General features: G+C 55.1%; 2 protein-coding genes across 5 annotated transcripts in view; both read right to left on the bottom strand.

Moving 5' to 3' along the window:
* Positions 1 to 23,242, bottom strand: part of WNK1 (WNK lysine deficient protein kinase 1) — a 68,418-nt gene that overhangs the window by 6,857 nt on the left and 38,319 nt on the right. For 2 of the 4 annotated variants that reach the window (XM_075275459.1, XM_075275460.1), the window contains exons 5-23: positions 14,431 to 14,519; positions 13,382 to 13,601; positions 12,946 to 13,291; positions 12,663 to 12,835; positions 8,233 to 8,310; positions 8,078 to 8,158; positions 5,276 to 5,701; positions 4,891 to 5,100; positions 4,078 to 4,157; positions 3,835 to 3,997; positions 3,629 to 3,745; positions 3,378 to 3,548; positions 3,220 to 3,277; positions 2,765 to 2,896; positions 1,378 to 2,678; positions 880 to 963; positions 623 to 709; positions 280 to 346; positions 48 to 118 (exon numbers count right to left, since the gene is read on the bottom strand). In XM_075275459.1, coding sequence (XP_075131560.1) covers positions 48 to 118; positions 280 to 346; positions 623 to 709; positions 880 to 963; positions 1,378 to 2,678; positions 2,765 to 2,896; positions 3,220 to 3,277; positions 3,378 to 3,548; positions 3,629 to 3,745; positions 3,835 to 3,997; positions 4,078 to 4,157; positions 4,891 to 5,100; positions 5,276 to 5,701; positions 8,078 to 8,158; positions 8,233 to 8,310; positions 12,663 to 12,835; positions 12,946 to 13,291; positions 13,382 to 13,601; positions 14,431 to 14,519 — 3,954 coding nt within the window. The remainder of the gene's footprint in view (positions 1 to 47; positions 119 to 279; positions 347 to 622; positions 710 to 879; positions 964 to 1,377; positions 2,679 to 2,764; positions 2,897 to 3,219; positions 3,278 to 3,377; positions 3,549 to 3,628; positions 3,746 to 3,834; positions 3,998 to 4,077; positions 4,158 to 4,890; positions 5,101 to 5,275; positions 5,702 to 8,077; positions 8,159 to 8,232; positions 8,311 to 12,662; positions 12,836 to 12,945; positions 13,292 to 13,381; positions 13,602 to 14,430; positions 14,520 to 23,242) is intronic. The other 2 variants (XM_075275461.1, XM_075275463.1) reach the window with 2 other exon arrangements.
* On the bottom strand, positions 8,652 to 10,947 carry LOC142204174 (uncharacterized). Its single transcript, XM_075275472.1, has 2 exons — positions 10,676 to 10,947; positions 8,652 to 9,718 (listed from the first exon to the last, which is right to left on the bottom strand). The coding sequence occupies exons 1-2, from the start codon at positions 10,901 to 10,903 to the stop codon at positions 8,654 to 8,656; spliced, it is 1,293 nt and encodes a 430-aa protein (XP_075131573.1). The 5' UTR covers positions 10,904 to 10,947; the 3' UTR covers positions 8,652 to 8,653.

Here is a 23,242-nt window from a genome sequence, read left to right as displayed (position 1 = left end):
TGTGTCTGCAGCCGATTCCCCCCCTCCCCCGATGTGCGGTCTCTCACCTGAAATCGGCCCATCTTAAGGACCCCTGAAGACGTCTCTGCCTCTGGTTTGGGTTTTGCAGGTTCTGGGGCTGGAAAAAGAAAATCATCAGATTCAGGTCCGTAGAACAGAGATGAGGCCCCCACCCCTCCCCCCAAGCTTCGGAATGGTCACACAGCCTGGGTAATAATGGACAGCTAGATTTTGGGTGGGACTGACCCTGAGGTCATGGCGGTGTCTTTCGGTACTTACCCTCAGTAGGGGGCAGCTGTGAGGCGCTGCTGATCGGTGCGGTGCCGCTTGTCGGGGCAGGTGCCGGCTGTATATAAAGAGACAGGTCATTAGAATGGCGCCCACTTCTGTATATGGATGAAAGCACAGACACCTCACACCACACGGGGGCGCTATGATCACCACACTGGCAGGAGACACAGAGGGTCACAGGATTTTTGGGAAAACACAATGATGGCTACCAAGACTAATTAATAGATACTGAAACAAGACTGTGCCATTCAGTCTCCTAGGAAAGCTGGGCGACTATGATTGGCTGATACAATATGGCGGCCCTCGGGATCACACGCTTGGCAGCACTCACACAGTTGGGTGCGGAGGACGCGGGGACAGTGTCGGGGCTCAACGTCCGTCTCAACTGGAAATCCAGATCTTCTAGAGGCTGCTGGGACTGAAATGAGAATCACTGGGGGGTCAAGATTTGGAAATGCCTGGTGTGGTCTACCCTACCCTGAATGAGGGGTCGGCCCAATATCTGGGGGGGAGGGGTGAGGACAGAGGAGAAGACAGACATGCACAGGTCAGGGGTTACAGAGGAGGAGGAGGAGGCTCATGCGGCACCTGAGTTAGTGAAGGTCCTGGGAGAGGCGGCAGCGGCTCGCCAGGCGGACTGCCCACCGTGTGCTCTGCCCCGGCCGGGACCACCTACAGGACAGGGAGAGGCAGCGCCATCAGAGAGGCACAACATAGACATCACCTGCACATCCCCAAATATACTACGCCCCCCCTCCCCCATCATGCACTGCAGCCAATGAAGAGTTAATGTCAGAGCGGCCGGCCGGCCGGCCGCAGATCAGAGAGGAGCGTTGCTGTTAGTCCGGAGAAATGGCCGCTGCGACCTCCTGTATACTGAGGCTATCACTCCCATCATCTACAGCATACACCGCTATATCATCTACCCCCCCCCCCCCACACACACACTAGATCTAGCTTCATACTCCAGAGCTGCACTCACAATTCTGCTGAGGGAAACAGTCAGTAAGCTTGTGGACAGTCTCCGCCCCTGACAGCACCAATAATACAGCCCATTCCACCCCAGACGGGAGATTGACGACTTACCGGCACCCGACTAAGAGGCGGCTTAGAAGGAGGGGTCCCAGTTTTCCCTGTGGTTGCGGTGGCGACTGGAGCAGACACATACGTGACCGGAGTAACCGCTTGGCCAGGGGTCACCTGACTCAGGACGGGCACACCGGGCTGTCCCAAAGGCAGACTTGAAGGCGGTGCGGTTGTGGTAGGTTTAGTCTGGGAGGAGGCGGTGGTGGGCGGAGGTCCGGGCAGGGGGATGCCTTCCACCGCCCCAGAAGACTCCTGTGGGGTGGTCCCGTGCGGAGCGCCCACACTGCCGTGTTCACTGAACAGGGAGCGCAGCTTCTCCTCCAGGGTCTTGATATCGTCAATCCCGGACTTGGTTAAGCTGTCGGGGTCGCCCTCAATGGAGTGGGCGTGAGGAAGACTCGGGGCTGTGCTGGGCTGGCCATGGGGTACGGGGTGCTGCACGGGCACGGCTCCTGGCAATGGGACCTGAGAGGACAGGGGGGTGGACGCGGCTCCTCCTGCTTGAGATACCACAGGGGTTGTGGAGAGATGGGCCGTGTGGATGAGCGGAGGATTAGCAGCCATGGCCAGGCCTGAGGCCGCTACCCCGGCGTAGGTAAGTGGGCCGGATAAGGGCAGAGACATGCCCGCCGTACTGGCCACCACAGACACCTCCGCCGGCTTCATGGCGCCCTCTGGATGAGGCACATTCACTGGTGCACTTTCCACAAAGCTCGGAGCTGAACTGCTGCTGCTGAGCTGCACTTGGGATGACGTTCCGGCGCTGAGGATGACCGGAGCGGACACAGAGGTGTGAGGCAGCGCCCCCGCTAGGCTCCCGACTGGTTGCGGCAATGGAGGAGAGGTGAGGGCTTGCTGCATTGCTGTAGAGGTGCTGACAGGAGGAACTGACTGAGTAGGGGGTGATGTTATAGCTCCAGCTGCAACAGGGACCCCGACCACCAGAGGCAACGCAGGCAGTGAAGACACCGGGACAGGGGTGGCCGTGGACACAGAGACCCCAGAAGAGCCTGCAGTGATGAGCGGCTGAGTAGACACGGCGGTGATCGGAGGCACCATTGTCGGAGTGGCGGTCACCACCGGAGCAGCAGAGTGTAAGCTGCTGGGGATGGCGGAGGACGTGGGGGGTAATCCGGCTGTGAAGGAAGGAGGGAACGGTGGGCCCGTCTGGTTAAAGATTGGTGGAGCCGTGCTGGGACCCTCGGCCATTTGTGCCTGTCTCAACTCGGCAAAGGCGTTGTGTAGACTGACGGAGGAGGCGGAGTGCGAGAGGTTCATCCCAGGACCGTGAGACGCGGGGACTGCAAACAAAACAAAACCCATGAAGGTCTCTGCACATCGTATATAGGACTGGATATAGAATGGCTGCCCCTTCTCCGACAATCACCTGTAACTTGGGGGTCCGGTATCGGAGCACTGAAGAACGTCGGCTCCCGCAACCTGCTCTCCGGGACCGGACTCACGATGAACCGTCTCCCCGCAGAGTGAACGACCTGCAGATTGAGATTCGGGGCAAGGTCTGAAAGAAGGGGGGGGGGGGAGAATAAATTATCTTCATTGCACTCCAGAGTACGGGGGTCGGGGGCAGGGTCTGGTCGGGGGCAGGGTCTGGTCGGGGGCAGGGTCTGGCCGGGGGCAGGGTCTGGCCGGGGGCAGGGTCTGGCCGGGGGCCTCCTTCCCGCCTTTCCCCACACAATACACCTTGATATACAGTAAATGATTAGGTCGCCGTCCAGCCCCTCCCCCGCACCACAGACTGATCCTGCCGCTATTGTCACATCCCTGATGCAAGGCCCTGACGTGAGCTGCACTAGTGAGACCAGGGTGAGCAGGGACACGTACCTGGCCGCTGGGGCAGGCAGTACACAGGATCGGGGTGCCTGAACTCGCCCTCCAGCTTCTGCAGAGATAAAACACAATCATAAAGGGTTACAGACACGAGGACCACGGCCATGACACTACCGAAAACTGCATCATGCGAAGAGCAGCGCCTCAGGTACCTGGCCTTCTGGGTAGTAGGAGTCGTCCTTCATTTGCATACTCTCCGCCTCCTGCTCCCCTTCCGGTTCGGCGTTTTCCTCGCTCAGCATCTCGTCTGCCTTCTCTATGATGTCCTTCACCTGCTCCACAAAGGAGTCTCTCTCTGTGGCCAAGATGAAGACGTTCTGAACCTGAGCAAAGACCAAGACGAGTCAGGGCCTGAGAAGACGCAGCGGAGGATCGCCATCACGCTAGCGGGCAGGGCGCTCACCATTATTGTGGCAATTTCCTCCGGGTTGTCTCCATCTAAGTCAAACTTGAAGGTGACCATCTTGCGGTTATGGGTCTCCAGCTGACATTCGACCACACGATCCCCCTTGTTAGACACCTAGAAGAAGAGCGAGAGGTGAAGATGAAGGACCGAGTCCCCCAAAGCAAGTGCTGCAATATGAAGTGTTACCCCTCGAGGTCACTCACGTTCAGGATCCGGAGCTTGGGGCGAGCGGACTTCTCATGTCGGGAGCGGCTCCGCACGGACTTGCGGTAATGGCGTTTGGTGGTGCGACCCTCATGTCTACCACTGGAGGCCGCTGCCCCCTCGTTGCCGTCGCTCAGGCCCGATGCCACATCGGAGTGGGCGCTGCAGACAAAGATCACAAGATCAGGATTCCAGTCCAGCGACCTGCACGACACGTGGAATAGAAGACACGTGACCATTACCTGTCCATGGAGGACACCACCTGGGTGCTCTGCGGCGCCTGCGTTTCTAGAGGGGCGCCTTGGGTAGCGCTTTGAGGAATCTGGAAAGGAACCAAAACGCCAGTGATCAGAGACAAGGAGGACGACGCTCGGCGCCAGCCTGAAAGCAAAACCCGCTGATCTACCCTCAGCCACATGCACGTCTGGTGAGCGCCATCTAGAGCGCGCCATGCAGCCGGACCTAGCAGTGTGAGGAGCAGACACAGCAACCGAGGTGAGGCCGGGGCCCCGGGGCCAGTGCCGTGCTAGTGAGAAGGCCGGCAGACTCACGTCCCAGCAGAAGGACCAGAGACAGCAAGATGTCCACAATACCAAGTCACCCCGCTGCAAGAGAAACGCACCAGTCAGCCCAGACACCCCCGGTCAGTGATATGGGGGGGAGGGGTCTGCACAGCATTAAGGGTCACATGACGGGATCTGCCGCATCAATTCCAGAAGGGGGCAGACACGTCCTGCCCAATCCCAATGGAGTGAATGGGAGTTGAAAATCTTTCTGCAAAGTCCGCCATGTGACTAACCCTTCGATGTTTCATCAGTTCTGCAATCTTTGTGTTTAATTGTCACAGCTGAGAGTTTGTTACAATGTATCAGATAAACATCATCCCTCGTCTGCAAATCCGAGGCAAATCCATCTTTTGTGATCTCGCCCTTACAGGGAACCAGTCACCAGATTTGGGCAGGCCTCCTCTCTGACACCCGGCGTCACTGCGCATGCGCTGAGCCCCAGACTCGCTATTTCATGTGCTGCCATTACTGGACCATTCGCCTTCTTACCTCTGTGAGCGATTGTGGTTGAGGAGCTGCGGGGACCCCTTGAGGGGGGAGGCCACCACTCTCCACGTAAGGCTGGGGTACGCCACCTTGGTATCCGGGCTGTACCAGGCACTCGGTGCGTGTAGTAGGGGAGACGACGGAGGCCGGGTGTGCGGCAGGAGGTAGCCCCGTCTCTACAGGGTACTGGGAAGGAACCGCAGCCGGGAAGCCCTGGATTACAAAGACGACAAAATCTGTGAAAGCGGGTAAAGGGCAAAGACGACGAAGACCCCAGAGCTAAAGACAGGACGAAACATTCACCATGACAGCGACTACTTCATGTTCTATGCCCGACACAGACTGACAGACAGGTGAGGGCCCCGAGGACACGTGTGGGCGGCAGTACCTGGTAAGCAGAGTCTCCCGGAGGCAGCACTGGCTCTGCAGCTTGTCCCAAGGCGGCTGGCAATCCAATGGAGGGAGGGGGCAGAGGGTGCAGAGGTTGGGGGGGCACCTGGGTAAGGGGCTGGAGAGCAACAGCGGGTATGGGGGTGGGTACGATAACAGCCTGTCCAGACGGAAGGAGCGGGGGACCCAGAGAGGAGGGCAGCAACCCCGCCTGCCCAAACCCGGGAGACATTGGGATGGGAAGGGCAGGAAAGCCAGGCTGTAAAATGGTAGGGGGCAGCGGAGCACCGAACTGGGGCAGGAGGGGGATGGCACCTAATGGCTGTGCCAGGGGCAGGAAGTGCGGGGGCAGAGAGGAGGTCGGGATGGGAGCTGGCGGAGCAGGAAGCAGAGGCTCTCCATGAACTGCTGCTGCTGGTAATGGCTGGGAAATGAAGAATGAGTAAAAGACAGGTAAAAGATGACAAGCAGAACAACATGGCGGGCGCGGAGTACAGGCAGGCAATAAGTGGCATACAGGCAGGCTGGCGAGATGATGGGGGTTGTGGTTATGGGCTATTGCACAGTCAGGGGGGCACAAAACATGCTGGGACATTGAGGTGTTACTGGGCTGCGCCCTGGACTCCTGGAGGGACGACTACATGTAACCTGCACGACTCCATGACATTACTGGGACACCAGACGCCAACCTACTCTCTCCGAGTCTCAGCATGTTCTGGGGTCATGTGACCTACAGGTCCTCTATAGCAGCTCTGCAAACGCCCCATTAATAGTCTCAGGTCTGCATTGTGTACACAGCTCCTATGCACGGCTATGAGGCTTTACAATCACATTATCCTAAGCAAAAGCCCCCTCTAGGCACCGTACACCCCTAAACCCAGCCCCCCTCTAGGCACCGTACACCCCTAAACCCAGCCCCCCTCTAGGCACCGTACACCCCTAAACCCAGCCCCCCTCTAGGCACCGTACACCCCTAAACCCAGCGCCCCTCTAGGCACCGTACACCCCTAAACCCAGCGCCCCTCTAGGCACCGTACACCCCTAAACCCAGCGCCCCTTTAGGCACCGTACACCCCTAAACCCAGCGCCCCTCTAGGCACCGTACACCCCTAAACCCAGCGCCCCTCTAGGCACCGTACACCCCTAAACCCAGCGCCCGTCTAGGCACCGTACACCCCTAAACCCAGCGCCCGTCTAGGCACCGTACACCCCTAAACCCAGCGCCCCTCTAGGCACCGTACACCCCTAAACCCAGCGCCCCTTTAGGCACCGTACACCCCTAAACCCAGCGCCCCTCTAGGCACCGTACACCCCTAAACCCAGCGCCCCTCTAGGCACCGTACACCCCTAAACCCAGCGCCCCTCTAGGCACCGTACACCCCTAAACCCAGCGCCCCTCTAGGCACCGTACACCCCTAAACCCAGCACCCTTCTAGGCACCATGCACCCCTAAACCCAGCATCCCTGTAGGCACCGTACACCCCTAAACCCAGCGCCCCTCTAGGCACCGTACACCCCTAAACCCAGCGCCCCTCTAGGCACCGTACACCCCTAAACCCAGCACCCCTCTAGGCACCGTACACCCCTAAACCCAGCACCCCTCTAGGCACCGTACACCCCTAAACCCAGCACTCCTCTAGGCACCGTACACCCCTAAACCCAGCGTCCCTCTAGGCACCGTACGCCCCTAAACCCAGCGCCCCTCTAGGCACCGTACACCCCTAAACCCAGCGCCCTTCTAGGCACCGTACACCCCTAAACCCAGCACTCCTCTAGGCACCGTACACCCCTAAACCCAGCGTCCCTCTAGGCACCGTACACCCCTAAACCCAGCGCCCCTCTAGGCACCGTACACCCCTAAACCCAGCGCCCTTCTAGGCACCGTACACCCCTAAACCCAGCGTCCCTCTAGGCACCGTACACCCCTAAACCCAGCACCCCTCTAGGCACCGTACACCCCTAAACCCAGCGTCCCTCTAGGCACCGTACACCCCTAAACCCAGCACCCCTCTAGGCACCGTACACCCCTAAACCCAGCACCCCTCTAGGCACCATACATCCCTAATATAGATACACAGCTTCTTACTTCCAGGCCCCTATAGCTCATAGGAATAGACGACATCTATAGCTGGGTATATATATACCTTGTATACTGTATATAGGCCATTGCAGGAGTCCTGATTAGCCAGCACATGCGGAGCGGGGGTACATGCCGAATCACAGGCAGGAAGAGGGAGGGGTTAAGTGATTGGTGGGGGAGGGGTGACATTTTGTTCTCAGACCATTAACCAGGTGGTATAAGCTGTGCCCCGTGTGATGGGCTCCGGGCCGGGGGAACCCCTGAGCCCCCTGTGCGAGTCAGTCATCCATTGTCTATTGTGAGCCAAACCCTCCCCCGACGTGACTATCCTGGCCAGAACCAAAAAATAAGAAAAAAAAAAACCCTCAGAAACCCCTTTACTCTGTTCTCCGCAGATGGGACGGGCCGCGGCTCCCACAGTCTGTACAAATTCCCAGATTCCTGATACAGAGCTCCAAACCCTCTGCGAGACAGTTATATGATAGAATACTGTTCACCAGCAGCCATGAGGGGGCGCCCTCTACCTCTAGTGATAAAGCGAGTGCAGTGAGCGCCCCCTAGTGGTGTCTGCAGGTAGATCGAGGATTTGGGGCTCTCTATGTCACCAGATTCTCAGAGTAAAGACATTTCTAAGGATCCTGAAATCTGCAGAATAGAAACTCCGAACATTGATAAATTCGCCAGCAGAGGGGCCGCGAATAACCCGGCGCGGACACTCACCTGGGGGGCGCCGGGCTGGCTCTGAGCCGCTGCGCTCGGGATCTGGTACTGGGTGGTCTGGTGCACCGGTGACGGCTGATGCTGCACAAATAAGAGGGCACGAGTGTTATTAATGCCCCATAAGATGGCGGAGGAGTCCGAAGGCGGGTACTCACCTGAGTATGAGGGAGAGTCGGGGCGCAGACACCAGCGGGCACAGATGTAGTCGGGAGCGGACCGGGCACCTGCGGCAACTGCAATGGAAACCAAAACGTTAGAGTGGCGTCCCGTCTTGTGGCCGTCCTAAACTGGTGACACCACAGACAGGACAGACTGGTTACTAGGAAGTGCCCATAGCAGCCAGGCTGTCCCGCTGTGTAGAACTACAAGCCCCAGCAAACAAGGAGCTGCCATTAAGCAAGAATCATTTGTAAGGTGGAGGACCCCTTTAAGTAACCCCTTGTACATCTGCATGTTCAATGGCTGGCTCGTGGCCTTTGCAGGTCCCTTGCTCTCTCTCTATTGGGGTCCAGACTTGTCCCCCCCTTCCTATAAAGCAGGCTGGTGACTGTCCGGACCTGGTCACCTCCATCATGGCTACCCACCATGGTCTGACATAATCACATAGAAGTCATGGCTAATAACCTGGTGGCCATAGACCGCTGCCTGGGCAGGGTAGGACACTCCGCTCTGGGGGAAGCAAAAGATGACCGGAGGTTCTTGAAGGAATTGCTGGGGGTATGTGGCGGACATCTCTGGATTCTGGCCGGATCCTGGAGGAGGAGGAGACAGATACTCTCCGGGGTCGCTGGAGTATTCGGAGCTAGACTGCGGCCCGTTACAGATGAGCGGAGGAGACATTGGCTCCAGGCCGGGGTGGCCGCACTGCTCCTCGGTCACAGTCTGGAGACGGTTCTGGAGTAATGTCCCGTACGAGACCTCCTCTAACTCCACGGAGCCGCGGCGGGTGCAGTAGACGCGGTGGGGCACGTACATGGCGCCCTCAGGTCCAGATGAATGAACGTGAAACTCAAACACACATCCATGATGCCCATCGCTGCCCTGGGTAAGGACTGGCGGAGCCGACTGTGGCATGAACACCTGATGGAACATGACATGGGGCTCGGCGGTCACCGGTGCGGACATACTGCCCAGTGGTGAGGGCTGGCTCGTCCCAGTCTCCAGCCTCAGAACCGGGCGGGCGAGGTAGGTCTGACCAGTCTGGTAATCGTACACGGAGCCCACTTGCGCCATGGCTGGATCTTTCGGATGCCCGCTAGCTGCGGCCGGGCCATAGGCTTCAGTCTGTAAATTATAAGGCAGGCCGGCCAGGTAGATGGCCTCTACAGGCCTCACGTGGGAGTCTCCCGCCCCCCTGGGACTGATCTCGGCAGATTTATGGGGCACTTTTCGTGGCACGCTCATCCCGTCTGAGCGCCGGTTTGCGTCCAGGAGGGGACTTGGCCCCAGAGTTCTCAGGGGTGACGGTCCGTGATGGCGGGCCTGCGACTCCAGGAAGGACGTGCTCTTTCTTCTCTGCGAGCTGCTGGGCACCTTTGGGGATGAGGAGGTTGGCGGTGGAGAGAACGAAATGGGGCGCTCATGAATGGTCGGGAAAAAGAGCGGAGAGTCTGGGAGAGGTGGAGGCGCCATGGCGTGTGACTGCGGTATATGGAGGAGATAAGGAATGAGACGTTTAGACAGCAGGAAACAGACACGTAATACAGTCACCCACAAACCCACAATGATCGGGGGGTGCAGGGAGGAGCACGGGCATTAAACACCTGGCAGGCCGGCGGGCAGGCTGCATTAGCGGTGACATGCCGCCACATACACCAATCACTACCATTAGGGCTGATCACCCAGCTTTACTGAAGCCCTGAATGGCAAATCGTTCTATGGGCTAACCAAACAGCACAACGAGACACATGCAGGGCTCTGGAAAAGCTGGGTGACAACTTTCCACACAAACAGTCACTCACAGTCTCTAGGGTCTTAAAATCTGAGGCCCCCCGAGACCGTGAATGACCTGTCAGGGCTTTAGGAAAGCTGGGTGAATAAAGACAGGTAAAGAAGAACCCTTCAGGACGTTACGGAGGATCGGTCCTCACCCAGCTTTCCCAGAAACTGAACAACAGGTCTCCCTAGAAAGCAACAGCAACATGTCAGCAGCCGCTCTCTGCCATCGAACCGTTAATGCAGCCTGTACAGCAGTGACAGCAGGGTGGGCGAGGTCTGCTGGGGAGGAAAGGGTTAATCCCGTCAGTAGTCTGTGGCTACTTCACCCCAAAACAGCGCCACCGCCGTCCACAGGCTGTATGTGGTACTGCAGCTCTATCCCACTCACAGACCCCACGGACAGAGGTGGCGCTATTATGGCCAGAAAGCGGCCATGCTTTACTACTGATACTTCTTAGAGCTGAGGGGTTGTTACATTTGCATTTAGTCCATACACTAGGAGATGTGATGTCTAGACTGAACACAACTGTAACAAAACCTCAGCTCATCAACCGTCACCAAAGCATCGCCCACCTCATCTGTGACGACTTCTCACCGGCCGCCCGAATTTAATGGTAACTTATCTGCCATGCCGGGCGGTGCGGAGACAAGGACACATACAGGGCTGGTATAGAGGGTGGGCAGGCTGCAGCGGCGCTGATGCTTGCGGGGGCCGCCGGACTGCATGGGCAGGATGCTCTCTAGAGCCTTGGAAAGCTTTTCAGCAAAGGATTCCTCGGGGGCCGTCCAGCTAGGAGAGGCGGGGGCAGATGGAGGTGTGCTGGGGGAGGAGGCAGGAAGGAGAGAGGAGGAGGAGGAGGAGGACAGGACGGGGACACACACGGACATGCTACGACCCCGCCGAGGCTATGGAGGAAAGAAAAACACAGACAACACAACGTGAGAACAAACACAACAATGGGTGTGATGTCACGGTGACAAGTCCTGGGGGAGGGGTTACAAAATGGCCACCACCCGGCTCCCTCCAGGGGGCGCTGCATGGTCTCTTCGGAGTCTGGTCACTACATGGTTAATCTAACAGGTCCTGGACAGGAGGCGACTCCAAATAATTCAGGGGAAAAAAACAAAATCAACAGAAGAGCAAAGAGGAGAACAAAACGGTCCGAGGAGGTCCGAACTGCTAGCACTACCGCTGCTCCTCGCCATGCTTTACACTGCATCCCCACTCCAATTGGTTCCATTGTCGTCTGATTTGCTGCTCTTCCCTGCTCTTTACACTGCAGCTCTGCTTGTTCTGATTGGCTCTGCCCCATATAGGACGTGGTTACCCCAATACCAGTGCCATAGGATGTTCATACCCTATACTATACTGATCATACATAAGAGAGAAGAGTGGATAAGAGGATACGGCCAGCGGCATTGTGAATGCAGCTCTGGAGGGGACTGGAGTATAAGACATGATGTGATGTACAGACACAATATGATGCAGGTTATATTACTGTCCCGGCTTTCTCCCCGTGCCCTGAAGTCCCGGGGGGGGGGGGGGGGGGAGGGAGTTTATGACCCCCAATAATCCACTAAGGAACCAGATTTATTAAAACTGAGATCTGAGGGAACAATTAGAAGCGGAGATTAGCGGATAAGATGGAGTCTGGGGACTGGGCCTGGGGCTTGGTCTGTCCTGTCTGCGGCTCTCAGAGATATTATTACCCATCACAAGCTATAACCAAAAGGAATGTAAATAAAAGGGATCGGGCAGGGGAGGGTTTTAAGGGGTGCGAGCATGGGGGGAGGGGTCAGGGGTTTACACTACATCAGGCAAGTATCTTGGCACAACGGGAGGCATAACCTCATGCAACACTGGATAGAAAGACATTGTACAATACTCAGACCCCAGAATAATAAACTCCACCCCCGCCCAAATAGTCCCGCCCCCGAATAAAGCTGTCAGAAGGCAGATTATGGGATTTGACTCAAATAACTGAAAATTCCTGTTTTATGTGTTGGGTAAAGAAGGCAGAATATAATATAATATAATATAGGGCAGAGATATAGGGCAGGCTGTGAGTAAAGGGCTGAGATATAGGGCAGGCTGCGAGTAAAGGGCTGAGATATAGGGCAGGCTGCGAGTAAAGGGCTGAGATATAGGGCAGGCTGTGAGTAAAGGGCTGAGATATAGGGCAGACTGCGAGTAAAGGGATGGGATATAGGGCAGGCTGCGAGTAAGGGGCTGAGATATAGGGCAGGCTGCGAGTAAAGGGATGGGATATAGGGCAGGCTGCCAGTAAAGGGCTGAGATATAGGGCAGGCTGTGAGTACAGGGTTGAGATATAGGGCAGGCTGTGAGTACAGGGCTGAGATATAGGGCAGGCTGCGAGTAAAGGGCTGAGATATAGGGCAGGCTGTGAGTACAGGGCTGAGATATAGGGCAGGCTGTGAGTACAGGGCTGAGATATAGGGCAGGCTGCGAGTACAGGGCTGAGATATAGGTCAAGCTGCGAGTAAAGGGCTGAGATATAGGGCAGGCTGTGAGTACAGGGCTGAGATATAGGTCAAGCTGCGAGTAAAGGGCTGAGATATAGGGCAGGCTGTGAGTACAGGGCTGAGATATAGGCCAGGCTGCGAGTAAAGAGATTCGGCTGCTTACCCCCACCGATGTGCTGAATCCACCTGTCTGTGTCTGGACACTTGGACCACTGTAACCAGCAGTGGAGGAGAGTCCTGCGTCCTGGGGAGCGCTGTAGGAGACAGCCTGCTGACTGCCGACTCGGGACTCTGAGTACACAGAGGAGCCTTGGCCACTGTCAATCGTTCCGTCCGCTGAAAAGGAAGAAAGAAATATAAAGCAGTTGCTCTGACTTGAAGCCGCACCAGCACAAGTGTTTCCAATAAGCAGCGGGACTACTCCCCCCACCCTCCTGCGGACTCACATGTCACTGATATGCTGGGCTGCTGATACTGCAGATGCTGATCAGCCTCGGGCTCCTCCGGCTCTACTTGGGACGTGGCTGTGTTTGGCACAACGGTGGAAATGGTGGTTGCAGGACCAGAGACTGTTTGCCCTGTAGGGGCCAGAGCGATGCCCCCCGGGGGGCTCTGGGGCTGCACATCAGTCTGCTGCACCTGCTGCAGGCCGCTCTCTTCCAGTTTCCTCTTCTCCTGCTCCTCCCGCACCTGCTGCCGTTGCTCTCTCTTCCGTTTGATCAGCGACACTCGATCTTTGATCGCCTTCGCCATGGTTTTGTGATCCCCTTCACAGACGTAGCCCGATTCCACCTATAAGGGGTGATGAGAGAAAACACCATCCTGAACTGGATGATAACAGGGAACGGGTGCGGCGCCCCCTACATTAATGTCAGCACTCACCATTTCCTGGGCCACATCATCCGGGACGTCTCTCTCCAAGTCGAAGGAGAACTCGATGGCCTCGTTGTCCTTGTATTTGCCCTTCAACTTCTTGATATCCTCGATTCGCAGCCACAGCTTGATGGCGATCTTCTCTCCATCGTCTTCCTCCGCCAGCTCCACCCGCACCCCCGTCTCCTCTTGGAAGAACGCGTGGTTCAGGAGGTCTTTGATGGCGTACCTGCCCGAAACAAGAGCGTTAGCAGGCACTGACCCCCAGTCTACGACGTCTGGTTACATCTGTTCCTGGGAAAGCTGGGGAACTCTGGGAAAGCTGGGGGACTCTGGGAAAGCTGGGGGACTCTGGGAAAGCTGGGGGACTCTGGGAAAGCTGGGGGACTCTGGGAAAGCTGGGGGACTCTGGGAAAGCTGGGGGACTCTGGGAAAGCTGCAGGCACCATATTGGCCCCACCTGTCTTGTAATCCACATAAAACAAGGTCTCTGTCTGAACAGAAGTCTGCAGAGGTTTTCAGTCCGTAAGGTATTCGTCACTAGTTAGTTCTAAAGCTGCATTCACAATCCTGCAGTGCATTGTGGGAGGTCACATGACCTTCAGATCAGAGTGAGGCCAAACTGCTGTATGGACAAGGCCATATGGGTGAATTCTGAATGCAGCTCTGGAGGTGAATGCAGAAAATCCCAGGAATCCATTCCCGGGCCCTCCCCTGTATTTATGGGGTTAATGGGCCGGCTTTATTGCGGTTACGGCCATTAAAGTCGCCATTTCCATATTAACGATCAGTGGGGAGGTTGTTTTTGCCAAAACCTGATCGTGTCCCGCACTACAAAGCTGCAAGTGAGCGAGCGTGGGGGAGGAAGAGGAGGCGAAATTCATGGAAACCAAAACAGGCCCTGCCAGAGAAAGGTTCCAGCTGTCACCTCTAGTGGGCGCTGCCCAGACACTTCCCATTGCTCCCAATACCAGTAATGGAGGAAACTGGGAGTCAAGTCACGTGACTGCTGAAATACTCTGTGCTGCATTGGGCATTACGAATGAGGAGATAGAGACCTTTCATCTTTATTCTGTCGGATGCATCCCTCGATGATCTCCTTCACCTCCGGGATGGCGACCTTATCGAAGCTGGCCGGCTTCACACCCTGCAAAGAGAGAATGGGGGCGATCAGAGCAGCGGGCGGCGCCATCATCAGATTGTGTGACGGGGAGGGAGCGCTGAGAGCTCTGATTCCAGGAGGTGTTATCATATGTGCATAAGACAACACCTCCTGGCAGAGACACTTGGTAGGACCCAGGTGGCGCCCTCCAAGAGGTCATCAGTCCGGACGCCATATTTACGAAGCCCAGCATCGCACGTGAGCCGCAGAAGGGAGTGTGGCTTCCTAAAAAGTGGCGCAACACAATCCGGGCCGTGCTATAAAGCCCTCTACTGCTCCCTGTTATCAGCCGCTCTATAGAGGATGTGACTGGCGCCCCCTACAGGACCTCCCTGTGACTGGCAATGCTGGGGGTTGTAGTCTTGCTATAGCAAATCTAACACAGAAAAACTGATGCTGAGTATAGTGTGAATGCAGCCTTAACTCGTGCGATACGGAAACCCAGAAAAACCAGCAATGTGATGCCGTGACCGCGCTACCTTATAGCAGGCGGGGTTACCAGTAATAGTAAAACATGGCCGCCTTCTTCCACAGACAGCGCCACCCCTGCCCCCAGGTTGTGTGTGGTATTCATTACAGTGGAGCTCAGCTGTAATACCAGACACGGTCTATTCTCAGGGTGGCGCTGTTGCTGTTTTGGAAGGCGGCAGCCATGTTTGGTAACTCTGGACGCCCTGTGAGCCGTGACACAGGGTTAGGACACTGCCCTGGACAGACAAACAGTCCGGTACATGATTGATACTGCGAGAGCGGCGAGCACGGGAACGCCGTGTACACACTTATATTATTAACCACGGGGGAGGGGAGGATGGTGTTATATATATATTAATGACCAAACGAATACAGAAGTGAGAACAGGACGGGCTCCCCTGTAAGAGACGCTCACTCTCTGTGCAGACTATGAACTTAGCAGAGTCCATCCGAGTCCTGAAATATACCACTGCATAAGTAATAGCGCCCCCGACTGTACACTGCAGAAAACGTGGGGGTCCCCTGACTGTCTATTGCAGAATTGCACAGAAGCCGTATATACCATGGTCAGACAGGAATGACAAGGTGCAAAAGGCAGCTTCACCCACCTGGCAGCCGCACGCACCCACCTACCTGCCAGCCGCACGCACCCACCTACCTACCTGGCAGCCGCACACACCCACCTGCCAGCCGCACGCACCTACCTACCTGCCAGCCGCACACACCTACCTGCCGCACGCACCCACCTACCTACCCACCTGGCTGTTCGGGCCATCCCGGGAGGAGCAGCAGCAGCAGCGAGAGTTCACTATGAGGATTACAGGGCAGAAATCCTTCCATATATAATCCATTGTGACGAGGTGCTGGGCACAGCGGGCAGGATAATGTGTGGGGTCTCCCGGTCACCGCACAGCGGACCACAGGTGACGAGCAGTAAGTGAGCCGGACATGATGCCAGGAGGAGTAATCAGAGGACGCCGGAGCAACCTCCACCAGGGGCTGCTGAGTCCAAGAGCCCGTGTGCAAGGAGGTGCAGGTAATGTGTAACGTCAGCCCCTCCCCACACCGAACAGGCCCCGCCCACATGTCAGGGCACCTCCCCTCTGCCCACCTACTGCCGGTATACAGCTGAGCCATACAACAACACACACTATTCAGCAGCTTATACGTTTCAACAGCAAAGTCCCATCACACATGTACAGGCACAGCGTCAAGATCCAGGGAAAAGGCGACAACCACTGAGGGTGACAGGACCCCGGGCCTAGAAAACCTGTAGTGATAGAAGAGACTGGTGATGTAAATCTGGGGTGAAGGAAAGCTGGGGAACAGTCAATATGGCTGCCACCAACTTTACTAGTTGTGAGCTACGTTACCCAGTGTAAAAGGTGTATACAGGCAGCCGCCCATCGACAGGGTATACAGGCAGTCACCTACGTCTCGGGTATATACAGGCAGCCACCCATCGACAGGGTATACAGGCAGTCACCTACGTCTTAGGTATATACAGGCAGTCACCTACATCTCAGGTATACAGGCAGCCACCTACGTCTCAGGTATACAGGCAGCCACCTACGTCTCAGGTATACAGGCAGCCACCCATGTCTTAGGTATATACAGGCAGCCGCCCATCGACAGGGTATACAGGCAGCCACCTACGTCTTAGGTATATACAGGCAGTCACCTACATCTCAGGTATACAGGCAGCCACCTACGTCTCAGGTATACAGGCAGCCACCCATGTCTTAGGTATATACAGGCAGCCGCCCATCGACAGGGTATACAGGCAGCCACCTACGTCTCAGGTATACAGGCAGCCACCCATGTCTTAGGTATATACAGGCAGCCGCCCATCGACAGGGTATACAGGCAGCCACCTACGTCTCAGGTATACAGGCAGCCACCCATGTCTTAGGTATATACAGGCAGCCGCCCATCGACAGGGTATACAGGCAGTCACCTACGTCTTAGGTATATACAGGCAGTCACCTACATCTCAGGTATACAGGCAGCCACCTACATCTTAGGTATATACAGGCAGTCACCTACGTCTTAGGTATATACAGGCAGCCGCCCATCGACAGGGTATACAGGCAGTCACCTACGTCTTAGGTATATACAGGCAGTCACCTACGTCTTAGGTATATACAGGCAGTCACCTACGTCTTAGGTATATACAGGCAGTCACCTACGTCTTAGGTATATACAGGCAGTCACCTACGTCTTAGGTATATACAGGCAGTCACCTACGTCTTAGGTATATACAGGCAGTCACCTACGTCTTAGGTATATACAGGCAGCCGCCCATCGACAGGGTATACAGGCAGTCACCTACGTCTTAGGTATATACAGGCAGCCACCCATCGACAGGGTATACAGGCAGTCACCTACGTCTTAGGTATATACAGGCAGTCACCTACGTCTTAGGTATATACAGGCAGTCACCTACGTCTCAGGTATATACAGGCAGTCACCTACGTCTCCGGTATACAGGCAGTCACCTACGTCTCCGGTATACAGGCAGCCACCTACGTCTCAGGTATACAGGCAGTCACCTACGTCTTAGGTATATACAGGCAGTCACCTACGTCTTAGGTATATACAGGCAGTCACCTACGTCTTAGGTATATACAGGCAGTCACCTACGTCTTAGGTATATACAGGCAGTCACCTACGTCTTAGGTATATACAGGCAGTCACCTACGTCTTAGGTATATACAGGCAGCCGCCCATCGACAGGGTATACAGGCAGCCACCTACGTCTTAGGGGTATACAGGCCGCCACCTACGTCTTAGGGGTATACAGGCAGTCACCTACGTCTTAGGGGTATACAGGCAGTCACCTACGTCTTAGGGGTATACAGGCAGCCGCCCATCGACAGGGTATACAGGCAGTCACCTACGTCTCGGGTATATACAGGCAGCCACCTACGTCTTGGGTATATACAGGCAGTCACCTACGTCTCGGGTATATACAGGCAGCCACCTACGTCTTAGGTATATACAGGCAGTCACCTACGTCTCGGGTATATACAGGCAGCCACCTACGTCTCGGGTATATACAGGCAGCCACCTACGTCTTAGGTATATACAGGCAGTCACCTACGTCTCGGGTATATACAGGCAGCCACCTACGTCTCGGGTATATACAGGCAGCCACCTACGTCTTAGGTATATACAGGCAGTCACCTACGTCTTAGGTATATACAGGCAGTCATCTACGTCTCAGGTATACAGGCAGTCATCTACAGGGTATACAGACAGTCACCTACGTCTTAGGGGTATACAGGAAGTCACCTACAGGGTATACAGGCAGTCACCTACGTCTTACCTATACTTTCCTAAACCCATAAGCTCTGAACACAATTGCCAAACACGGCATTGTGACCAAAACAATCAATGAACGTGCGGACATGACACAGAGATCGCACAATTGTGTCAGGAGTTTATAGAGGATGTTATAGACGATGCGCCAGGTAACCTACACACTTTTAAAAGGGTCACAAAGTTATTTTTCCCTCTATTAAATCTTTTTGCAAAGTTACAACCAGATCAGTGAAGACAGAAGAAGCCGCCGGTACAGGCAAGTACAGATCGCCGTACACGCCAAGCCCCAAATAATCCTGCATAGACCTCTGTGTGGCTCGCGCTCCTCCATTGTGGCACCGTACAGAACAGCCCTGTATCCCTGCTGTGTCAATGAGGCCAAAAAATGGATGACTTGGTGCACCATCGGCACCTGCCCCTCGCACCCCCAACCTATAGACTATGGGCACAGCCTAGAGCCAATGGCTGCCATTAAGATACCCCGGGCGGCCGCCGCTGCCTCGCTTACTGTGACAGCCAGGATTACACAATGTAAGAGACAATGAAGGTCAGAAAATGTAATAATCCCATATAAACAGGTATTTATTGCCGCCATATCACGCTCACCTTATTCTATTCTTAAAGGGCACGCTACCCAACCCAGCGTCACACAGCCCTGTGCCTTAAAGGAGTAAAAACTGCAGTCCACCCCAATACTGAGCCACCTGCAGTGATGACATCACGTACCGCCATGTGACAACCTACTAGCATCACTGCTGAGGCCACTGATTGGTTGCAGAGGTCACATGGAGACTTGTGATGTCATCGCTGGTCTGGATTTCCCTTTCTGCAGCGATGACCTGTTGGAGGAGCGGTGGGATTACGAGGTCAGAGGCGGCCACACACGTCAGATCAATGAACCTGGAATCCACAGACGGACCCGGCACAATAAAGTGGGAATAGGGTCCCTAAAAACATGAAACAAAACCAAAAACAAAACCCAAATACCTTTTTACTATAACTTAAGACTAATGCAGTAAAGCAAAAACACAAAAAAATAGGAAAACTACAGTAAAATATTTATATAACATATTGTAACAACAGGAGTGCGAGTATAAGACTGGCCGACATTCCTATTCTCCTAATAAGTAACTGCCCCCCCCCCCCCTTCAGGGGTTAACATGGGCCTCAGCGCTGGGATAACCAGGGGGAGGCGACCAGACCGGACAGGACAGGCTCCCGGCAGGTCCACAACAAGCCTGTTACCAAGAGATCTGAGCGGCCCCCGGCACACAACACCTAAGGACTATAGACAGCCGAGTCACTGGGTAACCAGGGGTCTGGGAAAGCTGGGTGGTCAAATCTAACTAGAAAGATGAATAGGACTGGGAATGTAGGAAAGCTGGGTGATGGGCTATAGCTATACTGGCCACACGAGTCCATAGCCGATCGGTCGGTGTCCTGGCACAAGGTGAAGCTTTATGGAGGCAGCAATAACAAAAAGGTATAAAACGGGAGCAAAGAGCAAATGTCAGCAAACACAGGAGCGGAGCGGCCATCGTACACAGGAGGAGCGGGCCCGGCCGTAATACACAGGAGGAGCGGGCCCGGCCGTAATACACAGGAGGAGCGGGCCCGGCCGTAATACACAGGAGAAGCGGGCCCGGCCATAATATACAGGAGGAGCGGGGCCCGGCCATAATATACAGGAGGAGCGGGGCCCGGCCATAATATACAGGAGGAGCGGGCCCGGCCATAATATACAGGAGGAGCGGGGCCCGGCCATAATATACAGGAGGAGCGGGGCCCGGCCATAATATACAGGAGGAGCGGGGCCCGGCCATAATATACAGGAGGAGCGGGGCCCGGCCATAATATACAGGAGGAGCAGGGCCCGGCCATAATATACAGGAGGAGCGGGGCCCGGCCATAATATACAGGAGGAGCGGGGCCCGGCCATAATATACAGGAGGAGCGGGGCCCGGCCATAATATACAGGAGAAGAGCGGGCCCGGCCATAATATACAGGAGGAGCGGGCCCGGCCATAATATACAGGAGGAGCGGGGCCCGGCCATAATATACAGGAGGAGCGGGGCCCGGCCATAATATACAGGAGGAGCGGGCCCGGCCATAATATACAGGAGGAGCGGGGCCCGGCCATAATATACAGGAAGAGCGGGGCCCGGCCATAATATACAGGAGGAGCGGGGCCCGGCCATAATATACAGGAGGAGCGGGGCCCGGCCATAATATACAGGAGGAGCGGGCCCGGCCATTGTACACAGGAGGAGCGGGACGAGCCATAATACACAGGAGGAGCGGGCCTGGCCATAATATACAGGAGAAGAGCGGGCCCGGCCATAATATACAGGAGGAGCGGGCCCGGCCATTGTACACAGGAGGAGCGGGACGAGCCATAATACACAGGAGGAGCGGGCCCCGCCATAATATACAGGAGGAGCGGGGCCCGGCCATAATATACAGGAGGAGCGGGCCCGGCCATTGTACACAGGAGGAGCGGGACGAGCCATAATACACAGGAGGAGCGGGCCTGGCCATAATATACAGGAGAAGAGCGGGCCCGGCCATAATATACAGGAGGAGCGGGCCCGGCCATAATATACAGGAGGAGCGGGGCCCGGCCATAATATACAGGAGGAGCGGGGCCCGGCCATAATATACAGGAGGAGCGGAGCGGCCATAATATACAGGAGGAGCGGGGCCCGGCCATAATATACAGGAGGAGCGGAGCGGCCATAATATACAGGAGGAGCGGGCCCGGCCATAATATACAGGAGGAGCGGGCCCGGCCATAATATACAGGAGGAGCGGGCCCCGCCATAATATACAGGAGGAGCGGACCCCGCCATAATATACAGGAGGAGCGGGGCCCGGCCATAATATACAGGAGGAGAGGGGGCCGCCATAATATACAGGAGGAGCGGGCCCGGCCATAATACACAGGAGGAGTGGGGGCCATGAGAGGAGCGGGCCTGGCCATAATATACAGGAGCGGAGCGGGCCCGGCCATAATATACAGGAGGAGCGGGCCCGGCCATAATATACAGGAGGAGCGGGGCCCGGCCATAATATACAGGAGGAGCGGGCCCGGCCATAATATACAGGAGGAGCGGGCCCGGCCATAATATACAGGAGGAGCGGGGCCCGGCCATAATATACAGGAGGAGCGGGGGCCATGAGAGGAGGCGGCCCGGCCATAATATACAGGAGGAGCGGGGGCCATGAGAGGAGCGGGCCCGGCCATAATATACAGGAGGAGCGGGGCCCGGCCATAATATACAGGAGGAGCGGGGGCCATGAGAGGAGGCGGCCCGGCCATAATATACAGGAGGAGCGGGGGCCATGAGAGGAGCGGGCCCGGCCATCATACATTACCTGGGGAAGGGAGGAAACTCCACTAATATCTACAGGCCTCAGCTATGACGACTACACAGCCTGAGCCACTCATAGCAACCAATCATAGCAACCAATCATAGCACAGATTTCATTTCTTATACTGCTCTGGGAAAATGAAAGCTGAGCCCTGATTGGCTGCTATGGGCAACAGAACAGCAGATAGGACCAATGTACTTGTGATATGGGGGATGGAGATGAAATATCGCAGTATACAGGTAATGTAATACCGCAGCCTACAGTATACAGGCAATGTAATACCGCAGCATACAGTATACAGGCAATGTAATACCGCAGCATACAGTATACTGGTAATGTAATACCGCAGCCTACAGTATACAGGTAATGTAATACCGCAGCCTACAGTATACAGGCAATGTAATACCGCAGCATACAGTATACTGGTAATGTAATACCGCAGCCTACAGTATACAGGCAATGTAATACCGCAGCATACAGTATACAGGCAATGTAATACCGCAGCATACAGTATACTGGTAATGTAATACCGCAGCATACAGTATACAGGTAATGTAATACCGCAGCATACAGTATACTGGTAATGTAATACCGCAGCCTACAGTATACAGGCAATGTAATACCGCAGCCTACAGTATACAGGTAATGTAATACCGCAGCCTACAGTATACAGGTAATGTAATACCGCAGCCTACAGTATACAGGCAATGTAATACCGCAGCATACAGTAAACAGGTAATTAATACCGCAGCCTACAGTATACAGGTAATGTAATACCGCAGCATACAGGTAATGTAATACCGCAGCCTACAGTATACAGGCAATGTAATACCGCAGCATACAGTATACTGGTAATGTAATACCGCAGCCTACAGTATACAGGTAATGTAATACCGCAGCATACAGTATACTGGTAATGTAATACCGCAGCCTACAGTATACAGGCAATGTAATACCGCAGCCTACAGTATACAGGTAATGTAATACCGCAGCCTACAGTATACTGGTAATGTAATACCGCAGCCTACAGTATACAGGCAATGTAATACCGCAGCCTACAGTATACAGGCAATGTAATACCGCAGCCTACAGTATACAGGTAATGTAATACCGCAGCATACAGTATACAGGTAATGTAATACCGCAGCATACAGTATACTGGTAATGTAATACCGCAGCCTACAGTATACTGGTAATGTAATACCGCAGCCTACAGTATACAGGCAATGTAATACCGCAGCATACAGTAAACAGGTAATTAATACCGCAGCCTACAGTATACAGGTAATGTAATACCGCAGCATACAGGTAATGTAATACCGCAGCCTACAGTATACAGGCAATGTAATACCGCAGCATACAGTATACTGGTAATGTAATACCGCAGCCTACAGTATACAGGTAATGTAATACCGCAGCATACAGTATACTGGTAATGTAATACCGCAGCCTACAGTATACAGGTAATGTAATACCGCAGCATACAGTATACTGGTAATGTAATACCGCAGCCTACAGTATACAGGCAATGTAATACCGC

This window comes from Leptodactylus fuscus, chromosome 5 (assembly GCF_031893055.1).
Source record: "Leptodactylus fuscus isolate aLepFus1 chromosome 5, aLepFus1.hap2, whole genome shotgun sequence".
In the NCBI taxonomy this organism is placed as follows: Eukaryota; Metazoa; Chordata; class Amphibia; order Anura; family Leptodactylidae; genus Leptodactylus; species Leptodactylus fuscus.
The sequence above is the reverse complement of the archived record's forward strand: the minus strand, read 5'-3'. Positions and strand labels throughout refer to the sequence as shown.